The 19,091-nt window shown below is 40.0% G+C and overlaps 1 protein-coding gene across 1 annotated transcript in view; it reads left to right on the forward strand.

Annotated features, from left to right (window-relative positions):
- Positions 1 to 19,091, forward strand: part of LOC133660259 (zinc finger protein 236-like) — a 96,974-nt gene that overhangs the window by 58,471 nt on the left and 19,412 nt on the right. The window contains exons 20-30 of the mRNA XM_062063568.1: positions 639 to 960; positions 9,159 to 9,262; positions 9,342 to 9,785; positions 12,173 to 12,312; positions 13,853 to 14,084; positions 14,154 to 14,324; positions 15,104 to 15,262; positions 15,709 to 15,866; positions 15,944 to 16,075; positions 18,335 to 18,529; positions 18,686 to 18,815. Of these exons, the coding sequence (XP_061919552.1) occupies positions 639 to 960; positions 9,159 to 9,262; positions 9,342 to 9,785; positions 12,173 to 12,312; positions 13,853 to 14,084; positions 14,154 to 14,324; positions 15,104 to 15,262; positions 15,709 to 15,866; positions 15,944 to 16,075; positions 18,335 to 18,529; positions 18,686 to 18,815 (2,187 nt within the window). The remainder of the gene's footprint in view (positions 1 to 638; positions 961 to 9,158; positions 9,263 to 9,341; positions 9,786 to 12,172; positions 12,313 to 13,852; positions 14,085 to 14,153; positions 14,325 to 15,103; positions 15,263 to 15,708; positions 15,867 to 15,943; positions 16,076 to 18,334; positions 18,530 to 18,685; positions 18,816 to 19,091) is intronic.

Genomic DNA, 19,091 nt, shown 5'->3' on the forward strand with positions numbered 1-19,091 from the left:
TGCATGTTACACGGCGGTAAAACGGCTGATTAAAACAAAACAGAAAGGTAATTGTTGTCTTTATTCATCCTTTATGAGATGGATAAGATTTTATCTTTTTTCAGTAAGTTCAAGATGTTTATCAGGATTCTTCTTTCCTGTAATTTGTAAACAATTTGAGTTTGAACAATTTCTTAAACTGGATCTTTTAGTACATTCTTTGCTTCATCCATTCCATAATTAAACCATTAGGAAATAAAAATCCATAGATTAGCCACACTTTTGCACAAGTCGGAGGTTTCAAAGCTTGGCATACACTTATACTTGTAGTCCAGAAAATATGGTAATTGGTTTCAGTTGACGATAAGTATGAATTTATTTAATTATTATGTATTTACTATCTTGTAGAATTGCAATGCATCGTACTGTGACATTGTTTCCAATATTTTGGTTACCTATTTAGTATATAAGAGAGTTTTGGACCACTGTAAACTATGTTTACTATAATATAATGTTCAATTTATATCATTCTGATATGTTTATCATAACTTCTTTTTTTCTTATCGTAAGTAAGTTTAGTTAAGTTTTTAGGTGGTGTAAAGGTATTTAAAATTGCAGCGCATGTGTATACTTGTGCACAAACTCCTATATTGTTACAGTTATTGGTTCGGAAGGTATGGAAGTGGAGCAAGAGGATGAGGAGGAAGAGGAGGAGGAGGAAGAAGATGAAGGGGATCCAAAAACATCTAAAAGAAGGGGTACGGAAATCATCACTTTTACGGAGGAGCAGACGGCAGAACTGGCAAAGGATCCTGGTGAGGAGGCATCCGTGTCGGAGAGAATCCTTGCCCAGTCCGCAGCGGAGAGGGATCGCATCAGCGAGATTAAAGATAAAGCTGTGGAGCTAGAAACAGAGCCCAAGTTTGCCAACTGCTGCACTTACTGCCCCAAAAGCTTTAAGAAGCCCAGCGACCTTGTCAGGTAAGGATCCTTACATTCCTTAGTATTTCATACGTTATATTATAAAACTAATTTCAACTTGTTATAATTATTTTGTGTATAGCAATACAGTACATAATATACTAATCTCATACTGCAAGAAGAAGCATAAGAGACAAAAGCTTTCTATTTGTGCTCATATACATATCTGTGTAAGGCCAGGTTCTAATGGTATAATAGTAAAAAACACCCTCACCTTTCTGAATGCCCTGGTTAAAAAAATATATATTTTAAGCCCTGCAACTACAATAAGTTTACCCCCTTACGGTCTATAAATATTTTTGTAACATTATTTCAACAAAGAGAGAGATACTTTATTAACCCCCCCAAAAAAGTTACAAAATCAAGTTGTTAATTTGACTGAGTAAAATACATATTTGATCCAGAAGCAAAACTTTGTACATGGTGGAGAAACTCTTGTTGACCCACACAAAGTCCAACTTTGCTACTTGTTGTAGTTATTTTTGGTCCAGTCTTCTATACAGATCATTGTGAAGGTTTTGAGGCTGTCTCTTGTTAACTGGAAATCTCAGTTTTCAATGGCATTATTGTCTGCCTTCTCTTTTTGAACAACTCATTTGTTGCCTTGACTGTATATTTTTAGTTATTGTTCTCGACGACCCATCTTCATGTGTTGTCATCCAAGATTCTATGTATATGGCCCTGTTCATCTGCCCCCTCAATGTCACTGTATTGAAAGTCTTCCTGTACCTTAGCAAAGAAACAGCCTCAAAGCAGAATGTTTTCAAGATCATGTTGGACAGTGGGGATGGTGTTCTTCACGCCATATTAAGAATTGATCAGCCTCCAAACACCAAGTAGCCGAATTTTGGTCTCATCCGACCACGATACATTCCTCTTAGCTTTCTCTGAATCTTCCAGGTGTTTATCGGCAACATCAGATGCACCCGTACATGTGCCTTCTTGAGCAGGAGTATGCTGCAGGGTTTCAATCCATCACAGCAAAGTGTGATACCTGTGCTCCCATCTCCCCTAAAATAATTACTGTATTTTCCGGACCATAGGCCACACCAGATTATAAGGTGCACTGCCGATGAATGGCCTATTTTCGATCTTTTTTCATATATAAGGCGCACCGGATTATAGGGCGTATTAAAGGAGTGTTTCTAAATTGATAACACTTCCTTGTGGTTTACATAACACGTCAACCAATCAATCAATCAATGTTTAATTATATAGCCCTAAATCACAAGTGTCTCAAAGGGCTGCACAAGCCACAACGACATCCTCGGTACAGAGCCCACTTAAGGGCAAGGAAAAACTCACCCCAGTGGGACGTCGATGTGAATGACTATGAGAAACCTTGGAGAGGACCGCATATGTGGGTAACCCCCCCCTCTGGGGGAGACCGAAAGCAGTGGATGTCGAGTGGGTCTGACATAGTATTGTGAAAGTCCAGTCCATAGTGGATCAATCAATCAATGTTTATTTATATAGCAACCTCAGCCTCCCAGTAGCTTGGATTACAGGCGCGCGCCACCGCACCCAGGCGTAATATGATCAAACATATTAGTGAAAGTCCAGTCCATAGTGGGGCCAGCAGGAAACCATCCCCAGCGGAGACGGGTCAGCAGCGCAGAGATGTCCCCAACTGATGCACAGGCGAGCGGTCCACCCCGGGTCCCGACTCTGGACAGCCAGCACTTCATCCATGACCACCGGACTTGTGTGTCTCCCCCTCCACAAGGGAGAGGGGGGCCGAGGAGAAAAGAAAAGAAACGGCAGATCAACTGGTCTAAACAGGGGGTCTATTTAAAGGCTAGAATATACAAATGAGTTTTAAGATGGGACTTGAATGCTTCTACTGAGGTAGCATCTCTAACTGTTACCGGGAGGGCATTCCATAGTACTGGAGCCCCAATAGAAAACGCTCTATAGCCCGCAGACTTTTTTGGGGCTCTGGGAATCACTAATAAGCCGGAGTTTAAGCAAGATAGGCTGGAGCTAGACCGTGTAGTATTTTATACGTAAGTAGTACAACCTTAAAGTCACATCTTAAGTGCACAGGAAGCCAGTGCAGGTGAGCCAGTATAGGCGTAATATGATCAAACTTTCTTGTTCTTGTCAAAAGTCTAGCAGCCGCATTTTGTACCAACTGTAATCTTTTAATGCTAGACATAGGGAGACCCGAAAATAATACGTTACAGTAATCGAGACGAGACGTAACGAATGCATGAATAATGATCTCAGCGTCGCTGGTGGACAAAATGGAACGAATTTTAGCAATATTACAGAGATGAAAGAAGGCCGTTTTAGTAACACTTTTAATGTGTGACTCAAACGAGAGAGTTCGGTCGAAGATAATACCCAGATTCTTTACCGAGTCGCCTTGTGTAATTGTTTGGTTGTCAAATGTTAAAGTGGTATTATTAAATAAATGTCAGTGTCTAGCAGGACCGATAATCAGCATTTCCGTTTTCTTGGCATTGAGTTGCAAAAAGTTAGCGGACATCCATTGTTTAATTTCATTAAGACAGGCCTCCAGCTGACTACAATCCGGCGTGTTGGTCAGCTTTAGGGGCATGTAGAGTTGGGTGTCATCAGCATAACAGTGAAAGCTAACACCGTATTTGCGTGTGATGTACATGTTGAGTGGTAAATGGGTTGTACTTGTAAAGCGCCTTTCTACCTTTTTTAATGAACTCAAAGCACTTTGACACTATTTTCCACATTCACCCATTCACACACACTCGTTCACACACTGATGGCGGCAGCTGCCATGCACGGCGCTAACCACGCCCATCGGAGCAAGGGTGAAGTGTCTTGCTCAAGGACACAACGGACGTGACTAGGATGGTAGAAGGTGGGGATTGAACCAGTAACCCTCAGATTGCTGGCACGGCCACTCTCCCAACTTCGCCACGCCGTCCCCCATGTAAATACTAAATAGTGCAGGGCCAAGAACCGAACCCTGGGGAACTCCGCACGTTACCTTAACATAGTCCGATGTCACATTGTTATGGAAGAGGCACTGCATCCTGTCAGTAAGATAAGAGTTAAACCAAGACAAGGCTAAGACAAACCAATACATGTTTTGATACGCTGTAATAAAATATTATGATTGACGGTATCGAAAGCAGCGCTAAGATCAAGAAGCAGCAACATAGATGACGCATCAGAATCCATTGTTAGCAATAGATCATTAGTCATTTTTGCGAGGGCTGTCTCCGTAGAGTGATTTTCCCGAGGGCTGTCTCCGTAGAGTGATTTGCCCTGAAACCGGATTGAAAAGGTTCACAGAGATTGTTAGACACTAAGTGTTCATTTAGCTGCTGTGCAACAATTTTTTCGAGGATTTTTGCTATAAAAGGAAGGTGGGACACTGGTCGGTAGTTTACTATGAGGTCAGGATCGAGGTTAGGTCTTTTGAGCAGAGGATGAATAACCGCTTTTTTGAATGCTAGGGGAACAGTGCCAGAAGAAAGTGATAAGTTTATAATATTTAGCACTGATGGACCTAATAATACAAAAAGCTCCTTGATAAGTTTCCCAGGAATTGGGTCAAGTAAATATATTGTTTGTTTTATCCCACTTACACGCCGTAATAATTCCTCTGTTATTTCATCAAAAAGAGAGAGACTATTTTGGAGGGCAGTATCCGTCGTATATACAGTCGTATCTGTATTAATAGAACCCAGTTGTAGCTGGGATGCGTTGTCTTTAATCTCCTTTCTAATGAGTTCAATTTTCTTATCAAAGAAATTCATAAAGTCATCTGCCGAGTGGGTGGAGCTACTGGGAGGAGTCCCTTGTTGGGTTAGCGACGCTACTGTACTAAACAAAAATGTAGGATCGTTTTTGTTGAGGCGGATGATGTTTGAGTAATATTTAGCTTTAGCTAAGGTAAGCATGCGTTTATAAGTTATTAAACTATCACTCCATGCTTGATGGAAAACCTCAAGTTTAGTCGGGCGCCATTTGCGTTCCAGCTTTCTGCATGATAATTTATGAGCTCTAGTTTCTTCTGTAAACCATGGGGTACGCCTTTTAAGGGCCCTTTTTTGCTTTAGGTGTGCTATACTATCAATGGTTCCGCGCAGGGCGTCGTCAAAGTTGTTAGTGATGTTATCAATAGAGCCGACATAATTTGGGAATGGTGCCATTACCGAAGGCAGTAGGTCAGCAAGAGTCATCGTTGTGGCAGCATTAATGTTGCGGCTGCTATACCAGTTATTATTATTATTAGCTTGTTGACAATGAGTCAGAACTTCGAATTTTATAAGGTAATGATCGGACATTACTTTAGTATACGGGAGTATCATAACTTCGGAGGTGGTGACACCCCTGACAAGCACTAGATCTATCATATTACCGTTGCGATGCGTGGGTTCATTTATTATTTGTGTAAGACCACAGCTATCAATTATAGTCTGGAGCGCCACGCACTGAGGGTCCAATGGGGTATTCATATGGATATTAAAGTCCCCCATTATGATTATATTGTCGGCGTGCGTCACTAGATCAGCAATGAACTCTGAGAATTCACTGATAAAGTCCGAATAGGGCCCTGGGGGGCGGTAGATAACAGCCAGGTCGAGAGGCAGCGGTGTGACAGACCTCATAGTAAGCACCTCAAACGATTTATATTTATTATTTAGGTTAGGAGTAAGGTTAAAGTTTTCATTGTATATTAGTGCGACCCCCCCCCCCCCCCACCCCTTTTAAGGGGACGGGCAATATGTGCATTCGTATAGTTAGGAGCAGATGCCTCATTTAGTGCAAAAAAATCGTCTGGTTTGAACCAGGTTTCGCTAAGACCAATGACGTTAAGATTGTTGTCTTTAATGACCTCATTAACTAATAACATTTTGGGAGACAATGATCTTATGTTTAAAAAGCCCATATTATAGGTATTGGGCTGTTTTGACGAGTTTTTGTTGAAATTATCCGTAGTAGCAATATTAATAATATTGCGTTTATTATGCATAGTGCACTTTAAATAGGTTCGATCATATCTAGGAATTGATATGACGGGAATTTTCAGATTTTTTGCTTGGTGCTGCAATAAACTGAACGCATAATAATTTGCCACCTCGGTAGAATGCATGTCTACCTCTGACACAGTCACAACAGAAAAAACATTATGTGAGTTGTGTATTATTCTATGAGAATTGCTATGTGTGCAGGGATTGTCCAGCCTGGCGCTGGCTAGTTCTGTCTTAACTGACTCCTCACCCGGACTAGCAGACTCTGTAATTGACTGTGGATGCTTGCTCAAGTGTAGTTAGTCAAGTTAGTCAAGTGTGACTCAAACAGTAGTCTATGTTCCTAGACAGGATGATGGCGCCTTCCTGGTTAGGGTGAAGGCCGTCTCTCATCAGCAAGCCTGGTTTGCCCCAGAAAGAGGGCCAATTATCAATAAAAGTTAGTCCCTGTTGTCTACAGAAGCTAACCAGCCACTTGTTAAGCGAGACTTATCTGCTATATCTCTCATCATTGCCTCTCGCAGGCAGGGGGCCAGAGACAATTACTCGATGCCTGGACATTTTTCTAGCAAGATCGCAAGTCCTGGCTAAGTTTTTCTTTGTAGTCTCTGACTGTCTCATCCTAGTGTCATTGGAGCCAACGTGTACAACTATATTCGCATAACTAGTGGTGCGATTAGCCTGTCGTACGTGTTTACTAGGCCTGTTGCGAGTTAGCTCCCTAAGATTAGCTTCAATGTCAGGTGCTCTGGCCCCGGGAATACACTTAATTGTGGCTGGTTTGCTAAGCTTTATGTTTCGGGTGATGGAGTCCCCTATGACTAAGGGTTGGTGCCCGGTAGACTGGGGTGTAGGACTAGCTAAAGGGCTAAATCTATTATGCGTCTCAACCGGTACACCGTAGCTTATTGGTCGCTTAGGACTACTATAAACAGGGCTAGTTAGCTCGCGACAGCTAACGCTAGCAGATGTGTCTGCAACATCTAAAGTTACGAGATTACTTTGCTCTAACTGGTGGACACGGCCCTCTAGCAGAGCCAGCCTTTTCATGAGTAAGGTGCACGGCGCGCAGGAAGGCCATGCTCACTGTATTTTCTGTCACCGAGTGAAGTTCCTGCTGTCTTCCGGGAAGTGGTCACGGTGTGCGGGAGGAGATTCCTTCCGACCGACGACTGGCGCCGCCTTTCTCCACGCTAGCTTTGTTAGCTTAGCAGTTGGCTAGCTGAGGAAGGGGTGGTGATACAGAGATCGGGTGATTTGCAAGTTAAATAGGACTACTAAATATGTTTGGGAAGTAGTAAAGAAAGCTGCAAAACAATTAAAAGCACACAGTTAGAACGATACTTAGCCTTTTTCGCAACAGCGAGCAGTCAGCGAACAGTAACTCATGGTCAAAATGTTGCATAAATTATGTTTTACAGATCATCAAGTCGCTTTCTGACAGTCGCTTCAGGATGCAGCTCTTTGTGGGCGGTCTTATTTACGTGACTCACCTTCGGCAGCGTCTTCTCCCCGTCATCTTTGTTGTAGCGGTGTAGCGTGCAAGGACGGGAGTGGAAGAAGTGTCAAAAGATGGAGCTAACTGTTTTAATGACATTCAGACTTTACTTAAATCAATAACAGCAGCATCTCCTCATCCGCCAGAATTGTGTCCCTTGAAAAACCGTCCGACCGGAACTCTCTAATAACTAAAGTTCCTTGGGTGAATAATGTAAACTGACTACACCAGTATGTTTTAGCGCTTTCATGGTAGATATAAGTAAGAACTTTACACTACTTTATATTAGAAATGGCAACAGCGGAGGATGAATGTCCCTTAACAAGAAGAGAGAGAAAAAAAAGAAGCTTATCAACTACGGTGTCGGCACGGACTACAAAGGCAGATGCGTGCAATTTTTCAGGATTTATGCAGACCCCAAATATGCATAATATTGCGAAACAAAACGGCAGATAATGTCAGAGCTTTAATGTCTTACCTTATACACACACCATAATAATACTCATATGTTGAAGCACAGTACAATCCATCAAGCGGTGCGGCTTGATAGCTTACCAAAGTCGTACTAAAACATTTTGATAGATTTTTGAGCGCTGTGTGAAATGCTCTATATTTTCAATGGAACATATAAAATGTTGGTATTGTTTACTTGAGTCATATTGCAGTCTATACATACAGTATCTCTTGTGTGTGACTGCCATCATATTGCAGTCTACACGTATCTCTTATGTTTGACTGCAATCTACTGGTCACACTTATCACTACACCATGTACCAAATAAAATAGCTTCGAGGTCAGTAAGCAAAACCAGAATTATTCCTTAAATTAGGTGCACAGGGTTATAAGGCGCACGGTCGAGTTTTGAGGAAAAAAAAGGATTTTAAGTTTTTGATTGATTGAAACTTTTATTAGTAGATTGCACAGTACAATACATATTCCGTACAATTGACCACTAAATGGTAACACCCGAATAAGTTTTTCAACTTGTTTAAGTCGGGGTCCACGTAAATCAATTCAAGGTACAAATATATACTATCAGCATTATACAGTCATCACACAAGTTAATCATCAGAGTATATACATTGAATTATTTACATTATTTACAATCCGGGGGGTGGGATGTGGAGGGGGTTGGGGTGGGGGGATTAGGTTGGGTTGCTATCAGCACTTCAGTCATCAACAACTATATCACCTGAGAAATGGACATTGTAACAGTGTAGGTCTCACTTGGTATGATATGTACAGCGAGCAGTGAACACAGTGAGCTCAGAAAGCATAAGAACAAGTATATACATTTGATTATTTACAATCCGGGGAGGTGGGATGTGGTGGGGTGAGGGGGTTATGCTAGGGTGGTAGCTGCCTGGAGGTGTTCTTTTAGTGCGGTTTTGAAAGAAGATAGAGATGCACTTTCTTTTACACCTGTTGGGAGTGCATTCCATATTGATGTGGCATAGAAGGAGAATGAGTTAAGACCTTTGTTAGATCGGAATCTGGGTTTGACGTGGTTTGTGGAGCTCCCCCTGGTGTTGTGGTTATGGCGGTCATTTACGTTCTGGAAGTAGTTTGACATGTACTTCGGTATCAGGGAGGTGTAGCGAATTTTATAGACAAGGCTCAGTGCAAATCTTGATTTTTAAGCAAAATAGCACTTCACAACAGCAGTGACAACTTAGAAGTACAACCTAATTTCTCGGGCTGATTGTATTTTATTCTCTTTGTCTCCTTATGGCTAGACACATTCGAATACACACAGGGGAGAGACCCTACAAGTGCGATGAATGTGGAAAGAGTTTTACGGTCAAATCTACTCTGGATTGTCACGTTAAGACACACACAGGTTAGTGTTGGAGTACTTTTGTTTAATTACATTGTCAATTCAACTTAAGTTCACTTTCTATGTCCTCTAAACTTTGTAGGTCAGAAACTGGTCAGCTGCCACATGTGCAACACATCCTTCTCTACTAAGGGAAGCCTAAAAGTGCACATGCGCCTCCACACTGGTTCCAAGCCTTTCAAATGCCCTTTCTGTGAGCTCCGGTTTCGGACTTCTGGCCATCGCAAAACCCACATCCAGTGCCACTTCCGGGCTAATGGCGAGAGACGAAAATCCAAGCGTACCTCATCTTCTTCTGGTCAGACCAGTCACATTCAAGACTCAGACACCGGGCATGCTGGGGCCTCGGATCAAGGCCAGCATACAACATCGACAGAAGCACTTCAGCCTGTAGGGATGCTACAAACCTCCAACTCCGACTCTAATATTTACCTCCCAGCAAACCAAGTGCTGACTGGGCAGTTTGACCAGAATCTGTTACAGTCGGGACTGGTGGGACAGGCAATTCTGCCTGCCTCTATGTCAGGTACGATCTATTTTCACTTTCACACCGTAAGCACCGAAGCACGTCTAAGAGTACAGTACTATTAAATTGTCACACTTTACATACATGTTAACTTTTTTACAATACTTCCTCAAATTACAAGCTTAACTGGTTCTGTGACAGAGCTCTTAGCTTTAAACACATGTACCCGTATCTCAAATCAACGTCTCCCATTGAAATTAATTGAAATCTGTTAAATTGAAAAACTGTGTAATTTTAACATGCCTTTTAAAAATAATAAGTAAGTGTGATAATACATATTGTAATACAATACAATAGAATGTGCTAACAACTACACAAGTTTTATGAAGTAATGTAATAATAATGTATGCTTCTCCGTCAAACATACCATTAGCAGCTCCTCCATAAATATATGATAAATGTCTGCCATTCATATATTTTAACACCCTTGGTTGGCGTTATCAACTCATTCTGCTTCAGTATGGTGCAGTGATACACGCCAGCTGCTTTACCAAGTTAGTGACACGCTCAGTTGTTTTTGATTATTTCTTTCTTTAAATCATTGAATATCATTCACTTCTACTCATCACTGTCCTTCACACTCACTTAAAACCTTCCCATGGTTGGAAACCGAAGTTATGTCCATCTCCAGCTATAAGTTAATGCTAGCGAGAAAGACCAGATGTTTTGGGTGGATCTTACAGGGTTTACTGTAATATCTGCTACACCAACTAATAGCGGAGATGCTTTTAACGCAAATGTTCGCTTGTTTATTAGCCGAGAGACAGCTCTTATCTCAAAGCTCTTGTCTTGATTATCTCTTATCTTGATTAACAATTTCTTGAACACATTTTTAAAGGATAAAAATATGATACATTTAAATCACAATAGTTAATTGGGCTGTTTCAATACAGCGTTTACATGCTGTATGGTGGTAGCTAAATTACAAATGTATACTGAGAGATACTTGTGCCTTATCAAAGTACTGACCGTGTAAGAAATACATTGGTTAACTTACTTTGTTTCAACGACAGCCAACATTTTAAAGTGATAATAAAACTATATAACTACTACTATATAACTGACACTTCAGGTTCTTTTTTTTCAGACACTATAATTTGGCAGTATTAATGCTGAACAGCTGCAGGAAAAAAGTCCACAGAGACTGATATAGAGCGAGGGAAGGTGCCTTATCACTGTGTACTCACCTCAAGTTCTCTTCCTCTTCAGAAATTGGAATTTGATTGTTGTGAAGATTAGCTTTTATGGGAAACTGCCATCCCCAAATTGCCCCTTTCTTTGTGTAAATATGTTTTTAGAGGGAGTTGATACAAGTTATCTCTCCTTTTTAAGCCTCAATAACAGCCTTTCACACTTGAGCAGCTAAGAATTGTGTGGCAAATTTTCACAGGAAGAGAGGACTCTATAGCCATCTTTGACAAAAATATGTCTCCGTCCTGAAAATGCCTTCTAATAATAAATTACTTTATCACATATTTAACATTATGTGATTGTATTCACAATATGTCACATCTAACCATGAAAGAGTACTAATCCAAACCCTCCTCCCCCTTTTAATATCTGGAAGATGATTTCATATATTTTTTTACATGTTTTTTTACATGTATTTTTCAAACATATTCTACAGCTGAGATAGGCTCCAGCACCCCCGCACCCCGAACGGGACAAGCGGTAGAAAATGGATGGATGGATTCTACAACATTGTTGCTCTAAATTAAACATTTAAACCAAAAAAAAGGCTGATTTAATGAAAAATGTCAATACTGCAGTAGTATTGGCCACTTAAAGAGACCAAACCGATCAGATCCCTCTGTTCAGTATCGTCACCACTGATTGGTTCAGCCTCAGGCAGCATTACTGTATTGGATTAAAAGTGTGTCAAAAGGCCTCTTACTGTATAATGTTGTTAAATATATATAGAACATAATAAACGTAGTAAAAGGTCGTTTTTTTTAAATATTAGATTTATGATGCCTACTTTGTGGAAATTAATTTATCGCGATCATGTCCGGAACCAATTAACAGCAATAAACGAGGACAAGGGATTACTGTATGTCATAGTTCATAGTACAATAAACACCCCTACCTCAAATATACTATATTCTAACAGGAATCTAAATGATTCCATAATAGAACTGAAGACTAGCAGTACATGTTATTACTCTTACATGGGACCTTGACATGTATAATACAAAATGTATCCAATGTACTCTCATTGCCGTTCTACACTGATCTTATGAAAGCACCTTTATAAATCGCTCTGCTGGAATAAACTTCTACATTTTACGTGTGTTACAGCTTATTCGGTACATTACGTACGTCAAATGTTGAGTTGAAAGAAAAGCAGCATCGTTATCAGTTTGTATGTGTTGTGTTTGTGGTTGCAGGAGATCTGAATGTTTCCCTCTCTGATGGCCTGACCACATTGGAGAGTATTCATCTCCAATTGACGCCTGCCAATCTGGTGTGCCCGAATGTGCAAATCTCTGGCATCGACGCAGGCAGCATAAACAACATCACTCTACAGGTTACACACATCTCTTACTATACGTTGTTCTTGTTGCCAAGCTTCTCACAGCTGCAGCATTACTGACAATTTTAAACTTAAATGTAAGAGAACATGCATACGAGTTATATCTAGCAGACAATTGTGTTGAATGTAGAGCTCTTGCCTGCATTGACCTTCATGTGCTGTGCAGCTTATCTTTGTTTTAAAAGGTAATCAAATCCATCTAATGCAATAAGCTGTGGGGAGCTTTATTTAATTAAATTATTTGAATTTTTACAAACGAGAGAATGATGAATTATGGACCAAATTACCTTTTGAATCCATTGTATTACCATATTCCATATACGGTCGTAGTATTACTAGTTTGATTATTTGCTGTTTGTGAGTGTGTGGTGGATTTATTTTATTGAAAAAGAATGTGTTTAAAAAGTGTTAAAATACTTCATGTGCAAAAAGAGAAAATAGGCAAACTTTTAATGGCTCAGTTCCATTCACAATTAGCAATTGATGAGAGTTGCATTAAATTTGTAAAATGATTATAAATATTAAAAAATGTGTAAACTGTATTACAGTCGTTCTAGCACACAGGCCTGATTAAATAGGTACAGTATACATACATAGTTTGCTGTTTTAATTAAACGCTATTATTAAAATAATGTTCAATAGTTATTTGTGGTTGTAGGATATGCTTATGTAAGTTATTGCATTTAGGAATATAACCGGTATGTGTATGTATGTATATATATATATATATATATATATATATATGTATATATGTATACATATATATATATATGTATACATATATACATACTGCTGCTTACTACAGCCACAAAAGTAGGCATATACTACTCACTTCAGGCTTTTAGGATGAGCTTAAAATGCACTATAGTCATCCTTCGCAAGGTCGCGCTTCAGATATAACGGCTTCACCACGTCGCAGATTTTTATTGGATATTTTTTTACATTTTTTAAAATGTAACTCCTAAATTAAGCATTTTCAAGCATAACAATGACAAAATAAACTAAAAACTTCAATACTACAGTAATACTGGCCGCTAGTGGAGATTAAACCAATCAGAATGCGCTGTGTAGTATTGTGGCCACTGATTGGCTCAGCCTCAGGCAGCATTACTACATTGGATTCAAAGGGACAAGCGGAAGAAAATGGATGGATGAATTAGAAGACTGGAAAGGTGACTAAAGGGTGTTATTTCATGTCTAGAGGGCACTCATATTGTTGAAAAGTGTATTTAGAAGGTTTCAAAACAGTTGTTTTATGCTCTAGCTATTAAAATATTTCATTTATATTTGATCATTTTAACTTCACGGAATTAATTTATCACAGCCAACCAATTAACAGTGAATTACGAGGGGTGATTGTCTAACTTTTACATGTGAACATGCATATGTTATGTGTTTCTGTTGCGTCATGTCTCTCTTTGACACTCTCAGCTCAGTGGCCATTTGCCTTTGAAAACATCCTCTTTGAAGTCTTGTAATGGCATGTTACTGCTGATCCATTGTTAGGCGTCGTCTCATGAGCGTTCTCTCACAGATCGACCAGGCACTCCTTCAGCAGACGCTACAACACAGCGGCCTACTTTCCCAGCCTCTAAGTGTCGACACTGGCCTTGTCCTCCACTCCGGCAGTCAGCTCATGTCCACCAGTGACCCCTCTGTGTCGGCAAATGTTGTCATCCACCCCCTGAACAGTCTGACCTTGCAGCCCTCCAACATTGCACCTGCCCAGGTCACAATGGCTGGCCTTTCAGAACAAGACACTGCAAGTATGTTCCCTAACTAAAAAAACAATGTTTATTGAGCTGTTCTAATTTGTCTAATCCCATCTCTCCCAGGCTCTCAGGACCTGAGCCATGTCATGGGTAGTAATGCAGGCAATAGTAGTCAGGAGATCACCCTCACAATCAATAATTCCAGCCTGACACAAGCCCTCGTACAGGCCCAGGAAACAGCTTCTGGCACAAACACATCAGGAACGCCTCAGGAGATCACACTCACCATATCAGGTATGTGAGTCACTTTTTAAGACTGCGGACCCCGTAAGGGACAAGATGTAGAAAACGGATGGACGGATGGATACATTTTGCATTGGTGATCAAAAGTTAATGGAATTGCTTTTAAAAAGTGCTTTTTTTTCACAATAAGAAACAAAAAAAATTGGGGTCAAAAATATTGCAATTTTATTGTAGGTGTTTTGTTATTTATGCATTGTTTCTCGGGCCGTTTATGAATTGTAGGCCTCTTTGCACAGGCACTTTATGACTTGCACTTTACAGCATATGCATTTTATAAATTAACAGTTGTTTAGGTTACCTATTTAAATAATTTGTAATTGTGAGATGAGGTGTGTAGTTGTGTGAGGGCTCGAGTGTGATGTGTTTTTTGTATATGTTACTGTTTTGTGTTGTACTGTTTTCTATGTGAATACATGTTGTTTTATAGTTTTTAGTAATTGTATCATTTGTTTTCTTCCATGTATATTGTATGTCAGGTGGTGTCAAATTATGAACTACGCATAGAAATTAGCTGTGAGCTAAATCTGGTGTACCCATCGATTTCTTGTGAATAATGTATCGTCCACATAGTCCATAAACCAATTAAACAAAAAAAAGGGTTGTAAATATGCATTCTTACAAATGATGCATGCACTCCATTGTGTTCTATGCATACCATCCATCCATTCATTTTCTACCGCTTATCCCTTTTGGGGTCGCGGGGGGTACACAGTACCAAAAAATCTGCAATAATTTATTTACAATTCCTAATTTCTTGTACGTCTTTGCAGGTCAAGATCTAATCTCCCAGCACGGCAACCCCAACAGTGCAGAGATGAACGGCAGCATCAGGCTGGCATCACCGCTCACTACCCAGCCCACCAGCGCCACTCTGACTATTTCCAATGACCACCTTCTACCTCAGAATCCCACCAACACTGGAATGGCTGGTAGGAAGTTTGCATGTGTCCGATGTATGTATTTATATCAATCAAACAGAATTTATCTTAAAGTGTGTCATAACGTAAACTAATGGCAGACCACAATTGTACTTCCGTCAATCTGTGATGTCACAAATGGCCCATTGTTAAAAAAAGATTCCAAAACAGCTAAAACTCACGCCATGAACCTTATGATTTGATACTTTTGCATTGTTTAACATGAGTATCTAACATTTTAACAACATTTATAACATAGAAAAGAGAAAATCATCATCAGTAATAACTACCATATAAAAACTATTACTACTGTTACAGTATCTTGACTTTTCTTGTACTGAATCCAATTTTTCCTCATTTCATTATATAAGCAGTTACAATTTGTATCTGTTTCATAAAACTGTGCAGAATATTTACTTTAACCGGTACTTTGAATGTCCAAAACTTATTTCTTTCAGTCACCAGTCTTGCATCAAGCACTACGCTGTCACACACCTCCTCATCTCAAAGCCTAGTTTTGTCACCAGGAGTTGTGGCCAATGATGGCAGCGTAACACTCACTATTGCAGATGCCCAGGGAATGCTCGATGGCGTCACTGTGAACCTCAACACACAGGTAAAAATGTTTTACATGGCCCTTATTAGAAAAATGTTGTTTAAAAGTTTTACATATTAGAAAAATCTTACCCTTAGGCTCAGACGTTCCCCGCAGTACTAAATGACTCCAGTCTACCACAAGGGCAGCCTGCCACTTCAGGACAGCCAGTGCTGCTGGTCAGCCATCATTCCCAATCTACAATAGGAACATCTGACAATGGATATCACGTAAGTCCATAGGTCAGTCTAGGGATAACAAACAAAAATGGAAGAAGACAAGAGGTTATACTTACTGTAATGAAGTAAATCCCACACTTATTTTTTTTGGCCTAATATTTTAGTTTTTGGTCAAATTAATTGGCTTTAAAAACAAACTGCACTTTTTGGGGGGGAATTTTGCCCATCATTTACAATCCCTATGTGAGACAACAACACATATTTCCCTTTACTGTGAATTCTAATCAGTGAAAAACTGCTAGTAAAAGATGACTAACAATGCAGGTAATTTGGATTAATCTATTGTGCCTTTAAAGCACTCTAAAAACTATCCAGCAACTAGCGAACAGAGAGGAACAATTTTTTTTGGCGTAGTGTCACATCACCTTGCTGTGGGGCGGCGTGGCTCGGTTGGTAGAGCCGCCGTGCTAACAACTTGAGAGTTTCAGGTTCGATTCTGTCCTGTGCCATTCTAGTCACTGTTGTTGTGTCCTTGGGCAAGACACTTTACCCACCTGCTCCCAGTGCCACACATACTCGTTTAAATGTAAGTTACATAATGCGTTTCACTATGTAAAGCGCTTTGCGTCACTAGAGAAAAGCGCTATAAATATAATTTACTTCACATCACTTCACTTGGTCACACTGCTCCTCCGACCACTAGCGAGTAGCCATGTACTCGCTAGCTTGGCTGAACCCACCATATAATGAAGAAAAATAAGAAGCTTTGTTGCTGCTTTACTGTGTTTGAGTTTGTAAAAGTTAATGGTAGGTTGTAAATCAGGACTTTCACTTGTATAGAAGAAGGTTGTGGCATCAAGCCTAGAAAATGGTCAACTTTGAAAATCTACACACTACCAACTTCATACTATATGGCAAACAAACAAATGGAATGCAACATAAAACAATCGCAGCATCGCTGAAGCATTTATTTTCTGAGGAAAGGGTATTATTCTGAATTTACCATCTCAGAGAGTGCAAGTGCTGAAAGATACAACCATCCCATGAGTCGGCATCCCAGTGAGAGCAGATGTTTTTAGTCACTGTGTTATGTTTTCATGTGAAACGTTTAGCAATACAATAGTGCTACATGATAACGCTCCAAGGCTCTCACGGCGTCTGCCATTAGTGGTAGCAAATGCAGAAAGTTCTCTCTATGTCGTTGTAGTACATAGCAACGGTAGTGTTTGTTGCTATGTGCTATGTGAAATGAATGCACCCAAAAAAGTAACAGTAATGCTTACAATGACCAAAATACTGTACATATTAATTGTTATCATGATTGTGCCTGTTACCACATTACATACGTACTTACAGCATGTTTATAAAACAGGTTTTGGTGGGGTTTTTTTATGTTTTTAGGTTGCTTTATGGGTGGAATAGATTGTAAATAGATTGTATGCCTCATATGTGCAGTTTGTTCTGAAAATGCACAGAAAAGAGAAAGACATATGTGTTCTTGTTCTGTAAAGATTGTGAATATAGGGCAACATTACAACAAGTGCAGTTCCCCTATAAAGGGCTATAAAGTTGTAAAGTCCTTATCCTTCTACTATCAAGGTAAGAGGCATTATTTATGATCTTGGACAAACTTTCATGAGTTCTGAGGCGAGAAAGCAGCTCACCAGCTGATGACGTCAACATAGCCACACAAGGCAGTTAGCTCTCTGTGATCACGGTGTCGCTATAAATATTTGGTCTGCGCTAGCGTTTATAATAACAATATCACTAATACCTGGTTAATATTCAAGTCATGCAATGTAAATGGAGTATTGTTGGCAATTTTTGGATGGTTATTTTAGAGGGATTTATGGGCGGAATAGAGGACTTCCTATTGGCTCCATTGTAAGCGGACTTTTACTCACGAGTTAGAATGTATTAAAAAAAACATACAACCGTCGTCTTGTCCATCATGATTGTGAACAACAGGCAAAATTCCCCAAAAAGTGCAGTTCCCCTTTAAATAACATTAGTTGTGTCTTTATATTGTCTTTTTAAGTGTGTCTTATTTTGTGTGCTTGTAGTGTATTGTTAACTTACCTGTCAGTTCTGTCTTTGACAAATTTCTGACAATTTTGTTTAAGGCTAGGAGGGTTGCTGAAAACCAATTTACCAACTACCCCACCTGATAAATAACATTGAAATGTCAATTGTACTCTCCCCCCCTTAAGTATTAAAATGCTCAGGTTCTGACTGCATTTCTTTCGCATGATGCAATAATCAAAGACAAAAACAATTAGACATTTTTTTTATGTTTGTTTTGCGATCCAGATGGCGAATAAAGGCAGTAAAGGCGAGAAAGGTGACTCCACTGAGGCTGATAATCAGCACACATGTTTCTACTGCGCTCTTGTGTTCCAAAATGCCAATTCTCTCCGCCGCCATTGCCGACAAGCTCACAGCAATGACCGTTGCTACGTCTGCAACATCTGCAACAAGGCCTTCAAGCGAGCAATGCACCTGAAGGTGAGACTGCGGTGCAGAACTGTACATCTTGTTTGACATGCAGTGGTAATGGAAAAAAGTTGTTTGCGGAATTCAATGAAAGGCTTAGCTATGCAGTAACCAAGAACTAATGGACACATGAGAAGACGTTGGTTAGTTTTATTGATCTGTTAATAGGAACATGAGCAAGTGCACCAGCCAGGCCCATCGCTGAGCTCCCTCAAACCTAGAGACTTCAGCTGCTCCTCATGTGGGAAGGCATTCCCTAAGCGCAGTCAACTGGAACGACACAACCGCACACACACAGGTGATTTGGGGAGATGTGTTCCCGTGTTTTCACAATGAATTTTAATCCCATATATTACTTATTTCAGCCAATAATTTAACTGACACATGGCATTTAAAGTAGAGTAGCATCCTGCCTCCTTACTATGTGAAACGTATCCAACATAACTAACAAAGTGCAGGGAAATGCAGTTTTTTCAACTCATTATCATTTGAATGGACTCAGAGGAGTAGCTTTGCATGTAATTGTACTAACTCTTCGAATACATATGGTAACCTCTTTTACACTGCAATTGCG

The sequence above is a fragment of the Entelurus aequoreus genome, linkage group LG11 (genome assembly GCF_033978785.1).
Source record: "Entelurus aequoreus isolate RoL-2023_Sb linkage group LG11, RoL_Eaeq_v1.1, whole genome shotgun sequence".
NCBI lineage: Eukaryota > Metazoa > Chordata > Actinopteri > Syngnathiformes > Syngnathidae > Entelurus > Entelurus aequoreus.